The following is a 19,591-nucleotide window of genomic DNA, read 5'->3' on the forward strand; positions in this document are numbered from 1 at the left end:
ACATAATCAGCACAGTGATGCAATGTTGTGCTGAAGGTGCCAAGGTGGATTATTTTAGTGTTTGACATGCACTGGCTATTGAATTAATGCTGTCATCAAGCTTAAGCGTGTCATTGCGCTTTATACTACACACCGCCACTATAAAGTGCTGTAAAGCCATCTGTAGCTTATAAAATGTGCTGCCTTGTCATAATTGATTGCATTTTCACTGGTGGATTTGATGGAGTGTAGATAAAGTGTGCTTTTATTGTGCATCACTGACCATTCATTTGCAAATCTGCATGAAATGGAAATATGTAGGTGCTTATTTCTGTCTCCTACCTGGTAATTGATTGATATAAGCCAGTTCTTGAATGTCAGTCTGAATGTCGCTCTATAATCACGAACATTTGCTGCCAATTGTGTTAGCTTGATATTTAAACATGTACTGAACTTAATATGCCTTAGCTTATTATTATTATTATTATTATTATTATTATTATTATTATTATTATTATTATTATTATTATTAGCAGGATATTAATATAGTTTACATTTGTTCAATTGAGGTTTTGCTGATTTGCATTTTGTACACAGAAACTTGTGTATATTATGTGGCTTAAAGATTAGAGGTGCCATTTTTAGTGTGCATTACTTTAAATGTACAGAAGTGGTTTTATATGCATTGGAAGTATATTATGCAAACTTTAGTAGAAAAAAAGAAAGTGAGAACGTAAAGTCAGAATATGTGTGAATTAAATCATTGTCATTCAGTGTAACGGATATATTTACATATAAATAGTTCATACTAATTCTGACGTGTATAAAAGGGAAAAGAGGTCATGCAAAATATTGCGTTTTGATATATTGATGTAATCTAGTTGTAAAATTGATGAAATAGTGGCAAAAATGTATTTTTGTACAATTAATGCTTTATTTCAGTAAATAAATATTATTTAAATTATTAAAATTTTTGTATACATGTATATAAATAAGTGTGACATATTCTAATAAAAAAATTAAAATAGTTTAATCCCTAATTTTAACCGCGGTGGCTAGATTTCTGATAAGCAAACTGGCAATGTTTTCTACCTCGTGGTCAATCACATTGAAATCTGACTTATTGTGTATGAGTAAATATGGGAACAATGCATTTTGCTAATTTTTTTTGCATTAAAAGAGCTCTAGTTGGTGACATGACAACAAGAATTGCAAAACAGGGGCATCTATCTTTTACTCTGATGTTTAGGTGTGCTTTGAGATTCAGATTAAGACAAAATTATTATTATTTTAATTCATTTTCAAATCTTCCTAAGTGATGTTTAACAGTGCAAGGACGTTTATCTGAGTATTTCCTAATTTTGAATTCTGGATTGGGGTGTCCCGATCAGGTTTTTTTGCCCTTGAGTCCGAGTCTGAGTCATTTGATTTTGAGTATCTACCAAAACCCGATCCGATACTTCTGTAATACATAAAAAATAAGGAACATCCTGGATCTGTTTCTTCGCTCGTCTTTATTCTTTTTTTTTTATTTAATTCACCTTATTTTAACAATTAACAACTCTGTTAATAAACAGAGCACTTCTGTGAGGTAGTATATATATATATATATATATAAACACACACATACATGCATACACACGCAGATGGAATGTAGCTGGATATAAAAAGCTGAATACTAGTGTCTTGCAGAATAACTAGTAACATTTATTTTATCGTTTTATTTTATATTGAACTGTCATCATGGCAAAGACAAAATAAAATAGTTATTAGTAGGCCTACATGGAATTTTACGCACAGATTGTTTTAGCAATACATTTTGTAAAGTAATATTTGAGTTTTTTTTTCGTGGATATCTTATGAAAGACTTTTGTTTACCAAACAAGTGGTTCTTATTGGATTTTCATTGTAAACCTTAATTAAATGTTAAAGTTATTGTTTATTTCATGTTATAAGTTAAATTACTACACTCTTAAAATCATACCGCATAAATCCCCAGATTTGTATTTACAGTATACTACAGAAATTGTAAAAAATAGCTGCAGATTCTGTCCAGCCCTGCTTACTAGAAATTAGTTATTAAAACTCTTATTTAAAAAAAATCTTCTCTGTTAAAGTCACTTGGGAAATATTTGAAAGACTTTTATTTTGGAGGTTGCTGTCTAATAATGTTTTCTTCAACCGTAATTAGTTTAACAGTTGAGTGTGTCTTTAATCCAGAAGGTTTTTGGGTTTAATTGGCGAGCAGTCAGACATCAACAGCATACCAGACACGCTTCTTTTCACATATGTGGCTCTGGAATGTTTCCCTTCAGCCTTGTTAAGAGCCCAGAATCCCTAACAATATTATTACAGCGTGATGAAATGTATAATCTGTGTTGGTTTTTTCTTCCAGGCCATGAATATATATTGTGTAACACTCAATGGACCTGCACCCTGGGGTTTTCGGCTTCAGGGAGGCAAGGACTTCAACACGCCTCTGACCGTGTCCAGGGTAAGTGTCCTCCATCTTTGTTCTAGCGATGGGTGATGGATGAGTCTGTTTCACAGCTCAGACAGCTTATAAATGAGCTCACATTTGTTCTCTTATGAAGTTTTAAAGCACAGCTCTGGTTCTTATTCAAAAATATTGCACAGAAACCCTCCTAAATTGAACATACACCAGAAAGTGTGAATTTATTTGTGAACATGGCTCATGCGGATTAAAAGTGGATCATTTAAGTCAGTATTTACAGCTGTGCAAGTTCTTCTGCCAAATTAGCTTTTTATAGATCACAACTTTAGAGGTCACACCCTGGTTTTGTGCCTACATCACGTTTATGAATTATACCCCTGTGCATGTAGTTACTGGGCGACCATCACCCGGTTTCTCAGAGGACAAAACATTGCTGACACTCTGATACAGTTTAGTTTTATTTATGGAGACAATTACAAAGCACTGCAGTGTTTGGGTGTTCTGTGTTTGTCTGGAATAATTAGTCTACTGAAATGTGTATATTCCATGCAATGTATGACTCTGATCGGTCACAAGACTTGCAATGCGCTCATTTAACTTGGTGTGTCTGGAAGGCGCCAGCAATGCTTCTTCACTGGATATAACGACCTTGCGTGAACTCTAGAAAAGACGCGATGTGTAAATACCCCTAAAAGGCTGCCGTCATTTGGGATGTCCAGCAGTTGATCTTCTTGCACAGACAAGCTGGATTCACCTGATTTGTTGACAAGTGGGTTGCGGATCTATTCCTTGGCAGGTACTGGTCCGTGGCCCGGTGGTTGAGGACCACTGTTGTAGAGTGCAGTATTATGATGTTATCAGTGTTGGCTAAGTTACTTCAAAAAAGTAATTAATTACTAATTTCATCGTTACAATTGTATTTAAATTACCTTTGTAATCACTTGTCTGAAAAGTAATTTAGTTAGTTGTTAAGTCATTTAATTGACTAAAATAAAAATCCACATAAAAGACAATTAAACCCTTAATTCTGTAAATTTGAGTCAAACAGGACCTTTATTATTATTTTGTAAAACTACGCATGTATCAAAACACAAAAACATTGCAAATTAATGACACCATATTTTGTACGTTAAGTGTATTGACATTTCATTATTGTAAGCATGTGCAGTTGTTGGGCAAATAAAGAGTTATGTAAAGTATCTGAATAACAAATGCATAAATGCAATACAATCACTCTGCTTCTCTGAATTTGTACCTTATATTTTCATGAACTTTAGTTGAAAAATCTAGTTTTTCTTTTCATAATACAAATTATTCAATTAATTAATTTTAATTTATGTATAGTATATATTAAGAAATTAATTAAACAATCTAAAATGAACAGTAATCTCTTACCTTTTTTTGTTTCAGTGGAAGAGTAATTTAATTACAGTAACTAGTTACTTTATCTAATTACACCCAACACTGGTTGCCATATTTAAATAAAGGGTTTAAAATGCAAGATTAGTGAAGAATTTAATTCTAAAATGTGTTTTCTTTACTTGTGATGTTTTAGACATATTAAATAAAGATGTTTCTCCACTGTTACAAGTTAATGCTTTAATGTAAAATGTACATTTTTCCAACTACCTGACCTGCATGGTCTTAGTTTTACCCATAACCAAATCATAAATAAATAAAGATAAGTCACACACAAATGACCACCTGTCAATCACATTTACCGCAGGACTCTGGCATGAATAGGCAGAGTGATCTGTGTCCTTATAATGGTGTCCACAAACTTGGTTGGTAAAAAAGGTGCACAACCAACAGTATCTGAGGTGTTCACTAAAATGACAGAGTACAAACGTGAAAGAGAAAGATTGAAGCAGAGTACTGACGCTGTGACGCGTTACCTGATAGATTCAGAATAGTCGTTAGATGGAGACTAGATTAATTAAATATCACCTTTAACAACTATAGTGAGACGCCATCCAGCAGTACATCCTTGATAAACTGTCTGATGTGCACTTCTCTCTGGGGTTTTGTGCTCAAAGCACCTGCTGACTGCTGGAGCTCAGACGTGCGCATACGCTGCAGCAGGTTTGTGTGTGTGTGTGGTCACGTGATGTGCGTTTCAGCAGTATAGTGTGGAAGATCTTTTCAGAAATGCTAGATGTAACACCGGTGTGGACGTGGAGTTTTAAAATGGCATTTCAGAAGGAAAACAAAAACGTATTAGTGTAAACGGAGCCTGAGTGTGTATTTTTCACAAGTGGGTTGCTGCTGCAACGGGGGCGGGGCGGAGGAGGATCGCGATGCCAGCTCAGCATCGTGATGTCTATCGGCCATCGTGATGGATGATGGCACTGACTATAGACCCAACCCTATACACAATAATATATCATGTATCACATATTTTCCCAGTATCAAGCAACAGAGATGCCCTAAATAGGGCCCACAAGTGATTTGGCCCACCATCCCATCTGAGAAGAGAGTGAGAATGATGGAGAGCAAACTGAAATGTAATGTTTCAATTAAATGTTGTAAATGAATCGAAGGGTTTAAAATGTAAATACTGTCACTCAACAAATAGAGGACTATGCAGAAGACCTCGGCGAGCATATCAAGGCCAAAACTAGTGTAACTCCATACTGTTTTAAATGAGATTTCAACTGCAATAAGTTCATTTTAATATATACTGTATTGGTTTCCGCTACATTCATTCTTCCATGGCGGGGCGCCACGCCAAAATTCATCCCACCACGGCTACATTACGGCTTCTCATTCAAAACATTTAATTTTTTTAATAGCGGGTGATTATCGCTTCAAAATGTATTAAAGGGTAAGTGAATTATAACCACGTCAACTTTTCTGTAACTGACCGTAGTAGTGCTGTGCATCGTTTGTTTACCCATTAAGGTTACGCGCTGACTGACAGGAGCGTGATGCGTGAGGCTAGCAAACACGACGTATAGCTGTTTCACTTTACTTCAGGACGCATTAATACTGCTCTGTAGGTCTATTGAAGACATTCATAAATATTCCTAGCAAATCTAATAGATGTTGGAGACATACTCGTTACATAAACATACTAAATCGCACTTCACCAGTGTTTATTTGAGAGCGCACAAGAAGATCAGCGCTCAGTGTTGCCAGATGATGCTGACTGTTTCCATGCCCAAAAGCTGTCGAGATCACAATCGTTTATACACTGTTCTAAGCACATATGTATGCGAAGAACGGGGGCGATGGCATCTCTTTGGGAGATCAAAACGGGTTTATGAGGGCAGACCGGGGCTGGCAGGCATGCCAATGCAAAACCGCCCAAATTTTCACTACCCGCCTATGTCACTTTACCCTCAAAAATGAATTCAAAACCGCCCAATCTGGCAACACTGTTTGCACTTGAGCAGCGCGTATTTGAGGGCGCACAAGAAGCTTTGTGCACGAGCAGAGGAAATCCTGCCTACAGAGATTCGCATGCTGTACGCTATTGCATGAATGCGATCTCGACTCGTAATACTGCGTTCACGACATTTATAATTGAATTAACGCCACAGGTAGTTAGTAGATCTGTATAAAAAGGCCTGCCGCCACAGCTGGAAAAAATCCTGGAGGAAATACTGAGTTAATATAAGGCAATGTTTTGTAGTTATTTTTAAATATCATTAAATAAATTAGGAAATTACCCATGGTAACTATAATTGCCTTCAGCCCACTAGCCTCATTAAAGTTTGGTTTTTGGCTCTTCATAAGTTTGGGAACTCCTGCTTTAGACATGTACCTAATATATATCAGATTAAAATTCACAATTGGACGTGGGATAAAGGATATTTTATGTGTTTACATGTGCGCAAATTCCCGTCTATTGTCAGACATGGTGTAAATGAAGTGCATCAGTGTTTTGACAAATGCAGGTTTTGACAAATAAGCAAGGCATTTGGCTGACTTCATTTAGATAACATGAAGCCATCACTCACTCGAGGTGTTTTCCTCCCCATAATGAGCATTTTTCAGTCCTGTGCACGCAGAAAGACATCAAACACAACCCCAAAAGGAAATGCATTACAGTTAATGAGAACAGTGTGCTCCGTGAGCTCCATTTCAACACATGCATTCCTTCAGAAACATGTCACCGCTTGATATCAACCCCATAAGAAATGTTCGGTTTCAGTGTCCTCACAAGGATATGTTGTGCTTTGTTTAGCTTCCAGCATGCGTTGTTCACCACTGAATTCTGCTTTACAGACACTTCTGGTGGAGCATATTGAACAGATCCGCTCCAGACGCTCGATTTCCACTCCATATATGAGCAGTGTTGTTTGTAGTATACACAACGTCAGCTCTGGTGGTGGCGGCTGCTGAAAGGTCATTGCATGTATACCAATACCATAGGGGATAATAATGTGGTCTCTGTTTGGATTAGGGTGAAGCATGTATTTTTTTAAGTTATTATAATGCATTCTACTCTAGATAGATATGTTCCTTAAGCTTTGTATAGGAGAAACAACAAGCATTGTTTGGTTCTGTGTGTCACTAAATTATTAGCCAACTGTAATTTGCAAAATTAAAATTCAACCATGTATGCTATGATTATACCAAATTTGTAGCCTATAATGTTTATTTTGAAAGATTGATTGATTTTATTTGTATAACAGCAGTTGTACTACCATGATTAAACTATGGTTACAACAAATTCCTTTGGTTTTTCTATAGTAACCTTTGTTAAAATATAATAGCCATATGTATTTATTTATTTGTTGTATTTGTAATGAAACCATGTGTATTTTTGTAAGGGTTTGTTCCATTGATATCAACATAGTTTTCCCAAAATCAAAACAGACATTAGGGCTGCACAATATATCAGAATTGCATTTAATCACTTCATTTATTTAGTTATTTATTTATTTATTTTAAGATATATTTTTGGCCTTTTTGCCTTTTTATTAAGTGGATAGGACAGTATTTCAGGCTGGAAGTGAAGTGGGAGAGAGAGAAAGGGGGTAGGGATGGGAAATGTCCTCGAGCCGGGATTCGAACTCAGGACGCCCTGAAGTGCTACTGCACCATATGTCAGCTCGTTAACCACTAGGCTATTGCGCAGACTAATCACTTCATTTATATGCAACAAAACAAGATTATTTCATTAACCCCACTGGCAGATAATTTCCTTATTTTCCCCTTATTTCTTCTGATGATGAAAACTAAACAGTATTTTTACTTGGTCTAAGAGTTTGTTTTTATATTTAGGTTAGGAATAAGACAAAGCAAAGTTATTGCATTGTGATTATTCAATTTCTGTACACGAATACTGTTAGACTTCCCAGAAAATCGTCTAAAATCTAGCTATTCAAACCATCTTCTGGAACTGTATCGCAATATTTATCGCAGAAAAATTAAATATCGCAATATCAGATTTTTCCAATATCGTGCAGTCCTAACAGACATTTATTTATTAGTTAATTTATTCATTTAAATTTAATTTGATTTTAAAACATTGCAGGAAAATTAAAGTATAGTTATAGTAAGTTTTTTTTTTTGTGTGTTTTTATTTATTTTTAAATGTTGATTTAATCCATGGTAATTTGTGCTTATCACAGTTAAAATGCAATAACTATGTGTTTATTGCTATTTTATTTTTTTTACATTTTTAATATATTGTAGTTAAAGTATAGTGTAGATGTTGCAAGTTTGTAATGCGTTTTATTTATTTTTGAATATTGATTTATGGTTTGTTACTATGGCAATTACTTGGTAATTTGTGCGTATAATAGTTAAAATACGATAATCGTGTTTTTAGTATTTATTATTTTTTATTCGTAGGAAAACTAGTCTAAATTTTATTTAATAGCGTGTTCCTTTATTATTGGCTTTTCCCCAAATCATACCAAAGTTGTTGTTGTTGTTGTTATTATTATTATTGTGCGTCATTGTCACCTAGCACTGACCACAGCATATCACATTTGTAACTCTGCCACCTATTGGTCAAAAGTTATAAACCAATAAATCATTGACACGTTATTTGTTTTCATCGTTCTCTAATATTTTAAGTGAAACTGACTTCAAATGAATTCAAAATTGTGCGCTCAAATAAACGACGCTGAAGTGCGATTTAGTGCGTTTATATAACAAGTATGTCTCCAACATCTATTAGATTTGCTAGGAATATTTATGAATGTCTCCGATAGATCTACAGAACAGCATTGATGCTTCCTGAAGTAAAGTGAAACGGCCATAAACTCCAGCAAGAAACAAGAGCCATAGACCTTTATCTATAAATAAAGTATAATTATGAAAACTGTGTTCGTCATAACTGAAACTATGTTGTGTTTGTTAGCCTCGCGCAACCCAGCCCAGTCAGTCAGTCAGAATGCAATCTTGAAGGGTTAAACCAGGGGTGCCCAAACTCGGTTCTGCAGAGCCGGTGTCCTGCAAAGTTTAGTACCAACCCCAATCAGATACACCTGGTCCAGCTAATCAAGGTCTTACTAGGCTTTAGGAACATCCTTACAGGTGTGTTGAGGCCAGTTGGAGCTAAAATCTGCAGGATACCGGCCCTCCAGGACAGAGTTTGGAGACCCCTGGGTTAAAAAAATAACGCACAGCTCTACTACGATTACAGAAAAGTTCACTCTAATTCAATAACATTTTAAAACGTTTTGGTGCAATTTATAACCCAATATATTAAAAAAACAGCAACAACTGAATTTTTTGAATGTGAAGCTGTAATGTAGCTGTGGCGGGAATGAATTTTGGTGTAGCACCCCACCATGGATGAATGTAGCAGAAACCATGATTAAATATTAGAATATTTTAGGTAAATATTGAGTTTTATTTTATTTCAACATATTTATGCACAGCGTTTTGATTTTATTATTATCTTATCTCAATATTGGTATCTACATATCAAGGGAAAAAATATCAACTAGTGTTTCTGCATTGTTATCTGCTCCAGCATGACGAGTTGATCATTTTCTCCTGTCAGGCGAGTATGACCTGCCGCCGTGTACATCTGTTTAGCCCTCAGACATCTGTCGGCATTGATGACTTGCTCTGACACTCCCTTAAAAGTCTGCTTCAGCTGAAATGGTGACTTCATCCATCCGTCAGTGTAGTAAAGCCGCCCGCTGCTGCTCCAGATGTTGTGTAATACAGGAGCGTGTCTGTGCGTGTCGTTCTTAACCTGATTTAGCTTCCCATAAACTCAGTGCAGGGTCTCGGGTTTATGAAGAATGATTTCATTACAGGACTGAACAGATCTCCTCACGCTAGAGCAAACTTGGCATATAAAGGTGACGGATTTTTGTTTTTTATATTTTTTTGGGCATGGAGTAATCACTTCAGGATTGCTTTCTAGAAATGGAGAACTGATAAAAGTGATGAGTCCATCCAGACGACTAGTTTTACTTGCTTCGTTTCACTATCTTCAGATCAAGGCAGAGTTGGTTTGTTGAAGGGGAGGAGCTTACAGACCATAAGCACTTACATTTATTTAAATTAACCTTATTTTAAATATAGCAAAATGGTTCTAATATTAAACACACATTCTGAGAATATTGTGATGTTTTTCTGACATTGAATGCATTTTAAACCAGAGACTCAAATCCCAATATTATGACACTAAAATGCTATGTGACCTGGGCCCGTTTCAGAAAGGAGGTTAAGTGAAAACTCGGACTCAACTACCCTGAACTACCCTACCAAAACTCAACTACCCTGAAATGAGAGAAACTCTGAGTTTTCTATTTCAAAATGGCAGGTTTGTCAAGCTGGAGAAAGCAGGGTAAGTCAAGCCTGTTTCTGAAAGAGAGGTAACTTTAACTCAGACAGTTACTGTGGTAGCTTACTCTGTGAACCTAACCAGGTCAGGAGCAGGTTTTATTCTCTAAACTCGGAGTTTCTGTTGGTCTCCCCCCCTTTTTTTAGTTTCTCGCCTTAGAAGACGATTTCTCGCCTTAGCCTTACGTTTCCACACACCTATTTTAATGCTCATGTTGGAGATGCGCATAAAAACGATTGATGGAAACGTCATGATGCACATAACCTTTGAAAGCATGCATAAAAACACTGGATGTAACACTTGATGGAAACACTTTTACTGAACAAATTCTAGTATGTGCATTAAAAAAAGGTTTGTTAGAAGAGATCAGATGATGATGACAATATGTTTGAATGGATAAACCAGCAGGCTGAGCACACTGTAACACATCCTAAATGTTGGATGTTAACTATTTCAGTATTACCTCTGGAGCGTGTCAAGAGCGTCCGTTCTCCACGTCTCAAGGATTAAACGCCCCCATGTGTTCATTGTGTGTCAGCATTGTCTTCTGAGGCACAAGTACATTTATTAAATAAAGAAAAGATTGCCGCAGCTTCTTCTACCACAGTAAATTCTGATTTTACTGTTTATATGTGGCGCCAGTTAATCAGGAAGTGACGATTTTGTTCTCTTTGACTCGTTGGATGGAAACGCTGCTTTATTCGCTCGTCTTTTCAACGTGTGTAAAAGTGGGAACGTGTGTAAATATGTTATAAACGTCACACATAACATTACTTATTTTATTATACTTAAATATTTAAATACTGTAGATGTAAAATTATGCATTAACTTGAGCAGCTGTTTTCCCATGCTAAATGTCTGTTTAAATATTTTTAAATATATTATATTACCAAATCATAAAGGCTATATTATATCTAAATCACCAGGTCACACTTACCAAAAAATGTTGAATTTGCAAGAAAATAGTCTGTTAACTATGTAATAAAATAATTAATAATTATTACAAACATTTTAGTTTTTGGTTGTTGGTCCTCATAGTCCAAAATTTCCATTTCAGTCCATCTCTTCTTTTTTTTTTTAATACTTTATTTATTATTTCTGTTTTTTTAAAGGAACATATATAACAGATTTAATAACAGATTAAAAAAAGTATATATTTAACACCGGAACTTAAATGAACAGTTGACTGGTCGCATATTTCCTTACAGGTCACATTAACAAATACATATAGAAATCAGATTACACTGTGTAAAGGCATAAGTACAATCCATTTCTCCCAATATTGCAGGTATTTGTCCATTTGTAGTTTTAAAGAAAAAGTCAACCTCTCCATATTTTGAACTTTAGATATGATATCCAACCATTCAGGTTTTGTAGGAGGTTCCAGTTATAGCCACTTTCGAGTCACAGATTTCTTACTGGTTGCTAGGAGTATTTTTAATAAATACTTGTCTTTTACCGTTAAGTTGGCTGCAATATTTCCCAAATAAATTGTTGTAAAAAAAAAATCCACATCATTACCAAAAATATTTTGCATTACATCCTGTCAGTATGACTGAATGGCTGGGCAACTCCAAAATATGTGAAAGTGGTTTGCTAAGTCTTCTCCACATTTCCTCCAGCACTGTCCCCTGTCCTTCTCCAGTGTTTGCATGCATGTTAACTTGGGGGTTATAAAGTATCTGCTAAGATTCCATTTCATTTCAGTCCATCTCTAATAAAAATATCTATAATAAGCATATTTCTTTATGCAACTCCTCAGAAATGGCTATTCCATCATTATCAGCATTATCAGGGGGAATGAACATGCACTGGAACTTACCGCAGGTTTAGCACATCGCAGTAAAGTAAACACCTTGACGGATGTGAAAATGAATTTGCTCAGGAATGTTTCCGCCTGACGGTGTGTGTGTGTGTGTGTGTGTGTGTTTGTGTGTGTGTGTGTGTGTGTGTGTGTGTGTTCAGAGACGTGATGGAGTCATTAGTGTGACAGCAGTGACTCATTAGGTGTGTTTGCTCTGTCGCTGGAGTTTACTCTCTGCTGTTAAAGCTGATTTGTTGGTCTGATATGAAGGATGGTCATTCATTCATCTTGACAGAAGGCTACGCCCTCTTACTGAACCGTGGAGTTCTGCAGTGTTCAATCATGCTGGGTCCAAACAGGTTGTAATGAACATATGTGCTGCCCACAGGATCTGAAGCGGAGTAATCTGAAGGCGTGTTTCCTTTTTTCTCAATGAGGGATTGAAGAGAGTATTATGAGATACGGTTGAAGTCATACTTATTAACCCTCCTGAAATCATTAGCCCCCCAAATTTGTTTAACAGAAAGATTATTTTCAGCACATTTCTAACCATATTAGTTTTAATAACTTATTTATTTTCTCTTTGTCATGATGACAATACATAATATTAGACTAGATATTCTTCAAGACACTAGTATTCAGCTTAAAGTGACATTTTAAAGGCTTAACTAGGTTAATTAGGTTATAACGTTAGAGTAATTAGGCAAGTCATTGTTTAACAGTGCTTTGTTCTGTAGACAATCCAAAACAAATATTGCTTACTGGGCAAATAATGGGTTTAAAAAAATAAAACTGCTTTTATTCTAGCCAAATTAAAATAAATAACAGGGTATATGCAGGGTCTTAAAGCCTTAATGTCTTAAATCTCTAAATCAAAGATCTTAAATTTACTGAAATATTGTGTTGTAGGTCCTAAATCTTTTTTAAACAGGTCTTAAGGCCCAATCCCAATTCTACCCCTTAGCCCTTCACCTTACCCCTACCCCTCATTTTGCGTGTTCACATCAAGGGGTAGAGGTGTCCCAATTCTCTTTAGCTTGAAGGTGTAGGGCTAAGGGGAAGGGCTAGATGGCCCCTCGAATGAAAATTTTGCAGGACCACACTCGAAACCATAGGGGTAAGAATTTCCCAGAATACACCAGCCTCAACGGCAGATAGTTGTATGCGGAAGTAAGGAGATCCACAAATTTGTCTTTGTTTTTTTTTATATATATATATATATATATATATATATATATATATATATATATATATATATATATATATATATATATATATATATATATATATATATATATATATATATATTATAGATAGATAGATTTTTTTTTTTTGTCATTATGATTTTTTTTTTTTTTTTTTTTTTTTTACAACAAACAAGCACATGTTTTAATATATTCAAAAACGCATGTTTTACCGTCATGCTTTTAAAAACACAGCTAAAATAAAAACCGCAAAATTTCCCAATCCATACTCCTATCTCCTGTATGGCAGTCAGACAACATACTGACACTCGATGACTCTTGAATACCCTAATAGAAAAGTCTAGTTGCTGGGAATGAGTGTTTTACAGTGTCTGCTATAATGTTAATGTTGTTTTTGGTGTTTCTACATAGATGAATATGGCCACTGTATTACGATCTTATTGTCACATTAGATTGTTATGATAATGATATAATTGATAATTGATATATGCCTTCAGTGATCTCCTGAAGATAAAAACCAAAAAATAACACAACTTGAATAACTACAGCAGTCACCATCGTCTGATCTCATATGAAGCAAGAGATCGCAATTGCATATGATGTGTGCAGGTGCTGTAGTGCTGTCCTAATTCTTAGGGGTAAATTTTGAAGCCCTTCTCCTTCACACTCTGTTTTAAGGGCCAAGGGGTAGGGGTACAAAAATAGAATTGGGATTGGGTCTTTTGTTCATGTATTCCTACCCAATCTGGCCATTAACACCCATACAATCACCAACAACCCATCTCAATAAAACTTTCAGCTTTTTATTTAAAAAGGTCGTTTTTAACTCTATCATAATGGTTAAATAATTTTTTTTTACAACAACATTCGTTTAAAAGTGCTCCATGTATTTACTGCTGAGGACACCGACCTGGACAGATTGTTTTGCATACATTGTTTATTTTTCATTCATTTTCTTTTCGGCTTAGTGCCTTTTATTAATCTGGAGTCGCCACAGTGGAATGAACCACCAACTTATCCAGCACATGTTTTACGCAGCGGATGCCCTTCCAGCCGCAACCTAGCACTGGGAAACATCCATACACACTCCTTCACACACACATTACGGACAATTTAGCTTACCCAATTCCCCTGTAGTGCATGTTTTTGAACCGTGGGGGAAACAGGAGCACCTGGAGGAAATCCACACGATCACAAAGAGAACATGCAAACTACTCACAGAAACGCCAACTGACCCAGCTGAGGCTCAAACCAGCGACCTTCTTGCTGTGAGGCAATCGTGCTACCCACTGCGCCACTGTGATGCCCTTAGTCTATTATATTTTTTAAAACATTTTTTATTTTATTTTTATTGTTAATATTTTTATTTTAAAAAAAGTAAAGCTTGCTTTGTTTACAACCTATTTAAAATATTTAGCTAAATAAATCAAAAATATTTAAATTCTTTATTATTCATTTATTATTGTATTATTAATTGTATTAAATTATAATATTTTTATTTTTATAGGGCAAATAAAAAATCTTTTCCATCTAGACAATTTGAAAAATTCCTTAACCTTTAGCCCCTTATGACTCTAAAATTCATACTGGTCTTAATGTAAAAAATAATAACTTGGTGAAACCTGCAGAGACCCAGAAATAAGTTAATAATAAGGATAATAATAATTAACCTGAAGAAAAAAATATTATACGAAATACTGTGAAAAATTCCTTGCTCTGTTCAACATAATTTGGGAAATATTAGAAAAAGAAACTAATTCACAGGAGGGAATAATTTTGACTTCAGATGTTTAAGGCTGGCCGTTCAAACAGGAGAATGATGAAATGGAAAAGGGTGGCTTCTTTAGGAACATTTGTGGTTATTCACAATAATTACTGGCGCTTGATAAATTTGAACAGCCACTAATCTTGTGCTCTAAACACTGGCATTCAGAGGAACAGTTCACCACACAATGTAAGTGTATTCATTTGCTCACACTCCAGTGATTCTAATCTGCTCTACATCTTCTGTGTTCAACCGAAGAAAGAAATTCAGAAAGGAGTTATACTTTATTGTGCTGTGCAGGAAATTTGTCTTTGACTCAGTCCATGTATAACAAAAAAGACAACAACTGTGACATTTAAAAATAAAATCCAGGTTGTTTATCATTTAAAATGCTAATGGATTCCAGTATAAATGACTTCTTGGAGCCACTGCTTCTGCATAAAGGAACTCTGTATTGTATAAATGCTCATAATAAAATTACTGAGTTACTTCTACATAAAGGAACTCCCTGATGGCAGAACTTTTCATTTTCCGTTGACTTAGTCCTTTATTCATCAGGCTTAGTCCCTTATTTATGCCACAACGGAATGAATCGCAAACTTTTCCAGCATATGTTCCACACAGTGGATGCCCTTCCACCTGCAACCCAATACTGGGAAACTCCTCATTTACACACTCATACACTGCGGCCAATTTAGTTCATCAATTCCCCTATAGCGCATGTGTTTGGATTGTCGGGGAAACCGGAGCACCCGGAGGAAACCCACGCCAACACAGGGAGAACATGCAAACTCCACACAGAACTGGCACAGCTGGGACTCGAACCAGCGACCTTCTTGCTGTGACGCAACCATGCTTAAATTCATACAGTGGAAAAAAAAATGATTTGGATCATTTACTATTATTTGTGCATTCCTAAAAACCAACAACTCCTAGATTGACTGATGCGTACTCTCTTACCTCCATCTCTTTCATCGCAACTTTATTAATACATTTATGCTGTGTTTTGGATTGAACTGCAGATTACAATAGCATCATTTAGTAAAGTTATATAAAACAGCAACATGAGATTTTGACATACTCCAATCTGTCCTCTTAATATATAGTCTTTGTTGGAAGTTTGAGCAGAGATGGTCAATGTGGACTTCCCAATTCCATCTACAGTAAATGACCACCACAACATGTGAAGACATCTATTATTCTGAAGAATGTTGGTAAAAACACACCATTGACATCCATAATACCAATTCAAAACCAATTCTTGAGGATATCTTCATTTGTGTTCAACAGAGGAAAGAAATGGATAAAAGTTTAGAAACACTTGAGTGTGAGTGAAATGGTCGGTGTTCATTTTTGGGTGAACTGTCTCTTTAAATTTTACACCCTGCCATTTCTGAATGCTGTTAATGTAAGATGCTGAACAAGCAAAATAATCCTATAGACATGAACATGATGCTTAAGTTAGAGACTAAATGCCTTTGGTTTGGCATCTCTTGACCTTTAAATAACCACCTAGTACATAGGTCTCAAACCGCAGCTCTGCACAGTTTTGCTTCAACTCTAATCAAACACAGCTGATCCAAATAATCAAGGTGTTCTAGAGACTATTAAGCAGGTCTGAGTTGGAGGTGATTGGAGCTAAAGTGTGCAGAGCTGTGGCCCTCTGGGAATTGAGTTTGAGAACATTGGTATTACTAATTCAGTTTATCGGTTTACCAGTTTTTTGTGCTCTAAAAAAATTCTGGGTTGTTGTAACCCTATGTTGGGTCAAATATAGACCTTTGTATTTAAAAAAAAGACTATTATATTTATCACAACATCAGGTAGGTTAACGCTAGGGATGCAACAATACAGTTAGCTTACGGTTCAATAAATAGCTCGTTTTTTTTTAACACTGTTTTCGGTTCTGTTCGGTTCTAATGCCTTGACATTTTTTTGTTGTTATTCTATGCTTGGGCAATAGGAACAGTAAAAGGTTTAGAAGATAAAAATTAAAACAATTTATAGCAATACACCTTTGTTTTACTTAATTTATATACAATACACTAGGAACTAGTGTACTTTTCTTGGATTTTATTACCCTTGAAATCTCAGCTGCTGGTAGCCTATGTACAAACTGGGGAACAGATAAATTCCTACACTTTGAAAATGATCATACATGTGAAGTTATTATGCATAATTGACCATTTCAAATAAACATTTTTGTAGTTCAGTAAACATAAATAAACCATCTTAATTATCTCTGTGCTGAAAAAAGTGTGAGACGGTGGTCTGTAACTCTGATCGAGTGCTTTTATAAGATGACAAAAGCCCACATCTCCAATCACCAAAAACGGCTGGAAATCTTTAGCAATGAACACCACCACTGCCTTGTTATTTTTATGCGTGTCTCGGAACCAGTTGGGTTTGTTTGCTGGAAGGATTCAGCGAGGGATTGTTGTTATTTTTTGGAGGACTTTATTACCTTCTCTGCTATCCTGCCTTCAGTGATATTGCTGGGTGATGGCGCTGCAGATGTGCAGTCATGGTTATACGTGTAAAACAATGCTTGCACACAGTAATTTTTTTGTTCACTGTTATTGGCATTCTACTCAATGGCAAAACTGAAAGGTCCTCACACTGCAGGTTTGAAAGACACCGGCGCTTCCTCATACTCTTGCCTCACTTCACCGCCGCTCGCCATGTTAAAGTGTGGAATGATGGTTAAGCGCCTCCAAACTTTATAGCATAGATTGAATATTTATTCGCAGGGAGGAGTTTCCTCATCTCAGCTCGTAGACTTACAGGCACACACAAACAGTCAATTCGGGGAGATATAAAATGCACATCAATTATTTAAACACAAAACCGAAATTCACAAGCGTGTATTGAACCGGGGGTGTTGTACCGAATGGCTCAATATTATATTGAGAATTGTGGCATCTCTAGTAAACACACACACACACACACACACACACACACACACACACACACTACATGTACAAACTTTTATATTTAGATTTTCTCACTCAATTCTTTTTTCTAAGCATGTACAGTCTTTAAAAAATGTTTTTTAGCTGAAAATTAGTATTATTCCTCCAATATATTTATGTAAAAAATTACAATTACTTAGTTTCTGTGATTGTAGAACTTCATGCAAATATATTAAGTATTTACAACTAAGTTACATTCAAATTAAAAGTGAAAAAGTAATTAAAGTTAACTATACTTTAAAATGAGCTTTGTAATCGTTTACACCCAGCACTGGCTACCACTACCCTGCCTTTTTTCTTTCTAGAGTGTGTATTTTTCCAGTGTCATAAGTAGGGATTTGGTTCATCAGCTGATGGTATTTGGAAAATGTACTGACCTTAATATTCCTCCTCCTGTGGGCTTTCCACACACATCGGCGCATTTCTTCAACATTCCTGGGATTTTAACACCACTTTCCTATTCCTGGCAACAGAGCGCTTTTGTTCACTCCTGGACCCACTATCCATCAACATCATTATCATTCACAAAACCTGATGACAACAGCGTTTGTACTGGTGCTGGAAATGCTTGAAAATGCTTGAATTTGAGTCTAGTGTTTTAAAAGTGCTTATGTTTTCCATAAAGTGCTTGAAAGTGCTTGAAAATGTAGTCATTTTTATTTTTTAACATTTGAAAAATAAACTCAATTAGAGACTCTGTTAAGATTTATTTTATAAAGTGTAGAGTCCTGTGCTTTTTTGAAACTTCCATGTAGATTTACAACCCCCTCACCCTCCTAATTTCTATTTTTGTATTATTATTATTATTTATTGAATTTATTTATTTTATTCCCCTATGTGAGATAGTTTGGGTTGGTTATTGATACTTCTGATGTCCTGATTATTTACGTAATGTTCAATTGTCATATTGGATTTTTAAAACCTGCAGTACCATTTATTTTTATTTTTTATGTGTCCTTTGCTATGTAAGAACTTGCTTAACCAAAAAACATAAATGTGTAAATATTGTTGCTTTATTCAATTGACCTTTATTTGTATAGCGCTTTTACAATGTAGATTGTGTCAAAGCAGCTTCACGGAAAAGATCATAGTATATAATATGGTCTTTTAAAATTTATCTATTTTTACTATTACATAAAACGTAGTCAAAATGCACTGGGATTACTGATTAATGAGTAAACAATGCATGAATATATATAAATTAAAAATGACGAATTTTAGATGTCAATAATCGACATTCAAGAGAATAAATGACAGTAATTCAACGTTTGGCTTGGGACAAACATACAATCAAAGCATTTCCTTTGAATACTTATACTATTCACCTTATTCTCAGTGTACGAGTGCAGCCATATAAATCTTTTTTTGGCTTGGTCTTCCATTCATTTTTAGACATTAAAAACAGCTGGTTCTGCTGCTTGATGTTGCAAACTGATATTTTCTTAACATGATATTCTACTTGGTCTATATAGTCATGCAAACACCTGTTTGTAGAGTGAGTAGTTTGAGCATTTTCAGCTGTTTTTTTATTTATTGTCATTTCTCCCATAGGCGGCTGAATCTGAAGTTCTAAAACAATCGCAAAAACGAGCGACCTTCTACATTGTAGAATTACTATACTATACTATACTATACTATACTATACTATA

General features: G+C 35.4%; 1 protein-coding gene across 2 annotated transcripts in view; it reads left to right on the forward strand.

The window, feature by feature from the left end:
- LOC130240547 (PDZ and LIM domain protein 7-like) overlaps positions 1-19,591 on the forward strand; it is a 77,283-nt gene that overhangs the window by 7,194 nt on the left and 50,498 nt on the right. For both annotated transcript variants that reach the window (XM_056472118.1, XM_056472119.1), the window contains exon 2: positions 2,375-2,473. In XM_056472118.1, coding sequence (XP_056328093.1) covers positions 2,375-2,473 — 99 coding nt within the window. The remainder of the gene's footprint in view (positions 1-2,374; positions 2,474-19,591) is intronic.

This window comes from Danio aesculapii, chromosome 14, assembly GCF_903798145.1.
Source record: "Danio aesculapii chromosome 14, fDanAes4.1, whole genome shotgun sequence".
Classification (NCBI taxonomy): Eukaryota; Metazoa; Chordata; class Actinopteri; order Cypriniformes; family Danionidae; genus Danio; species Danio aesculapii.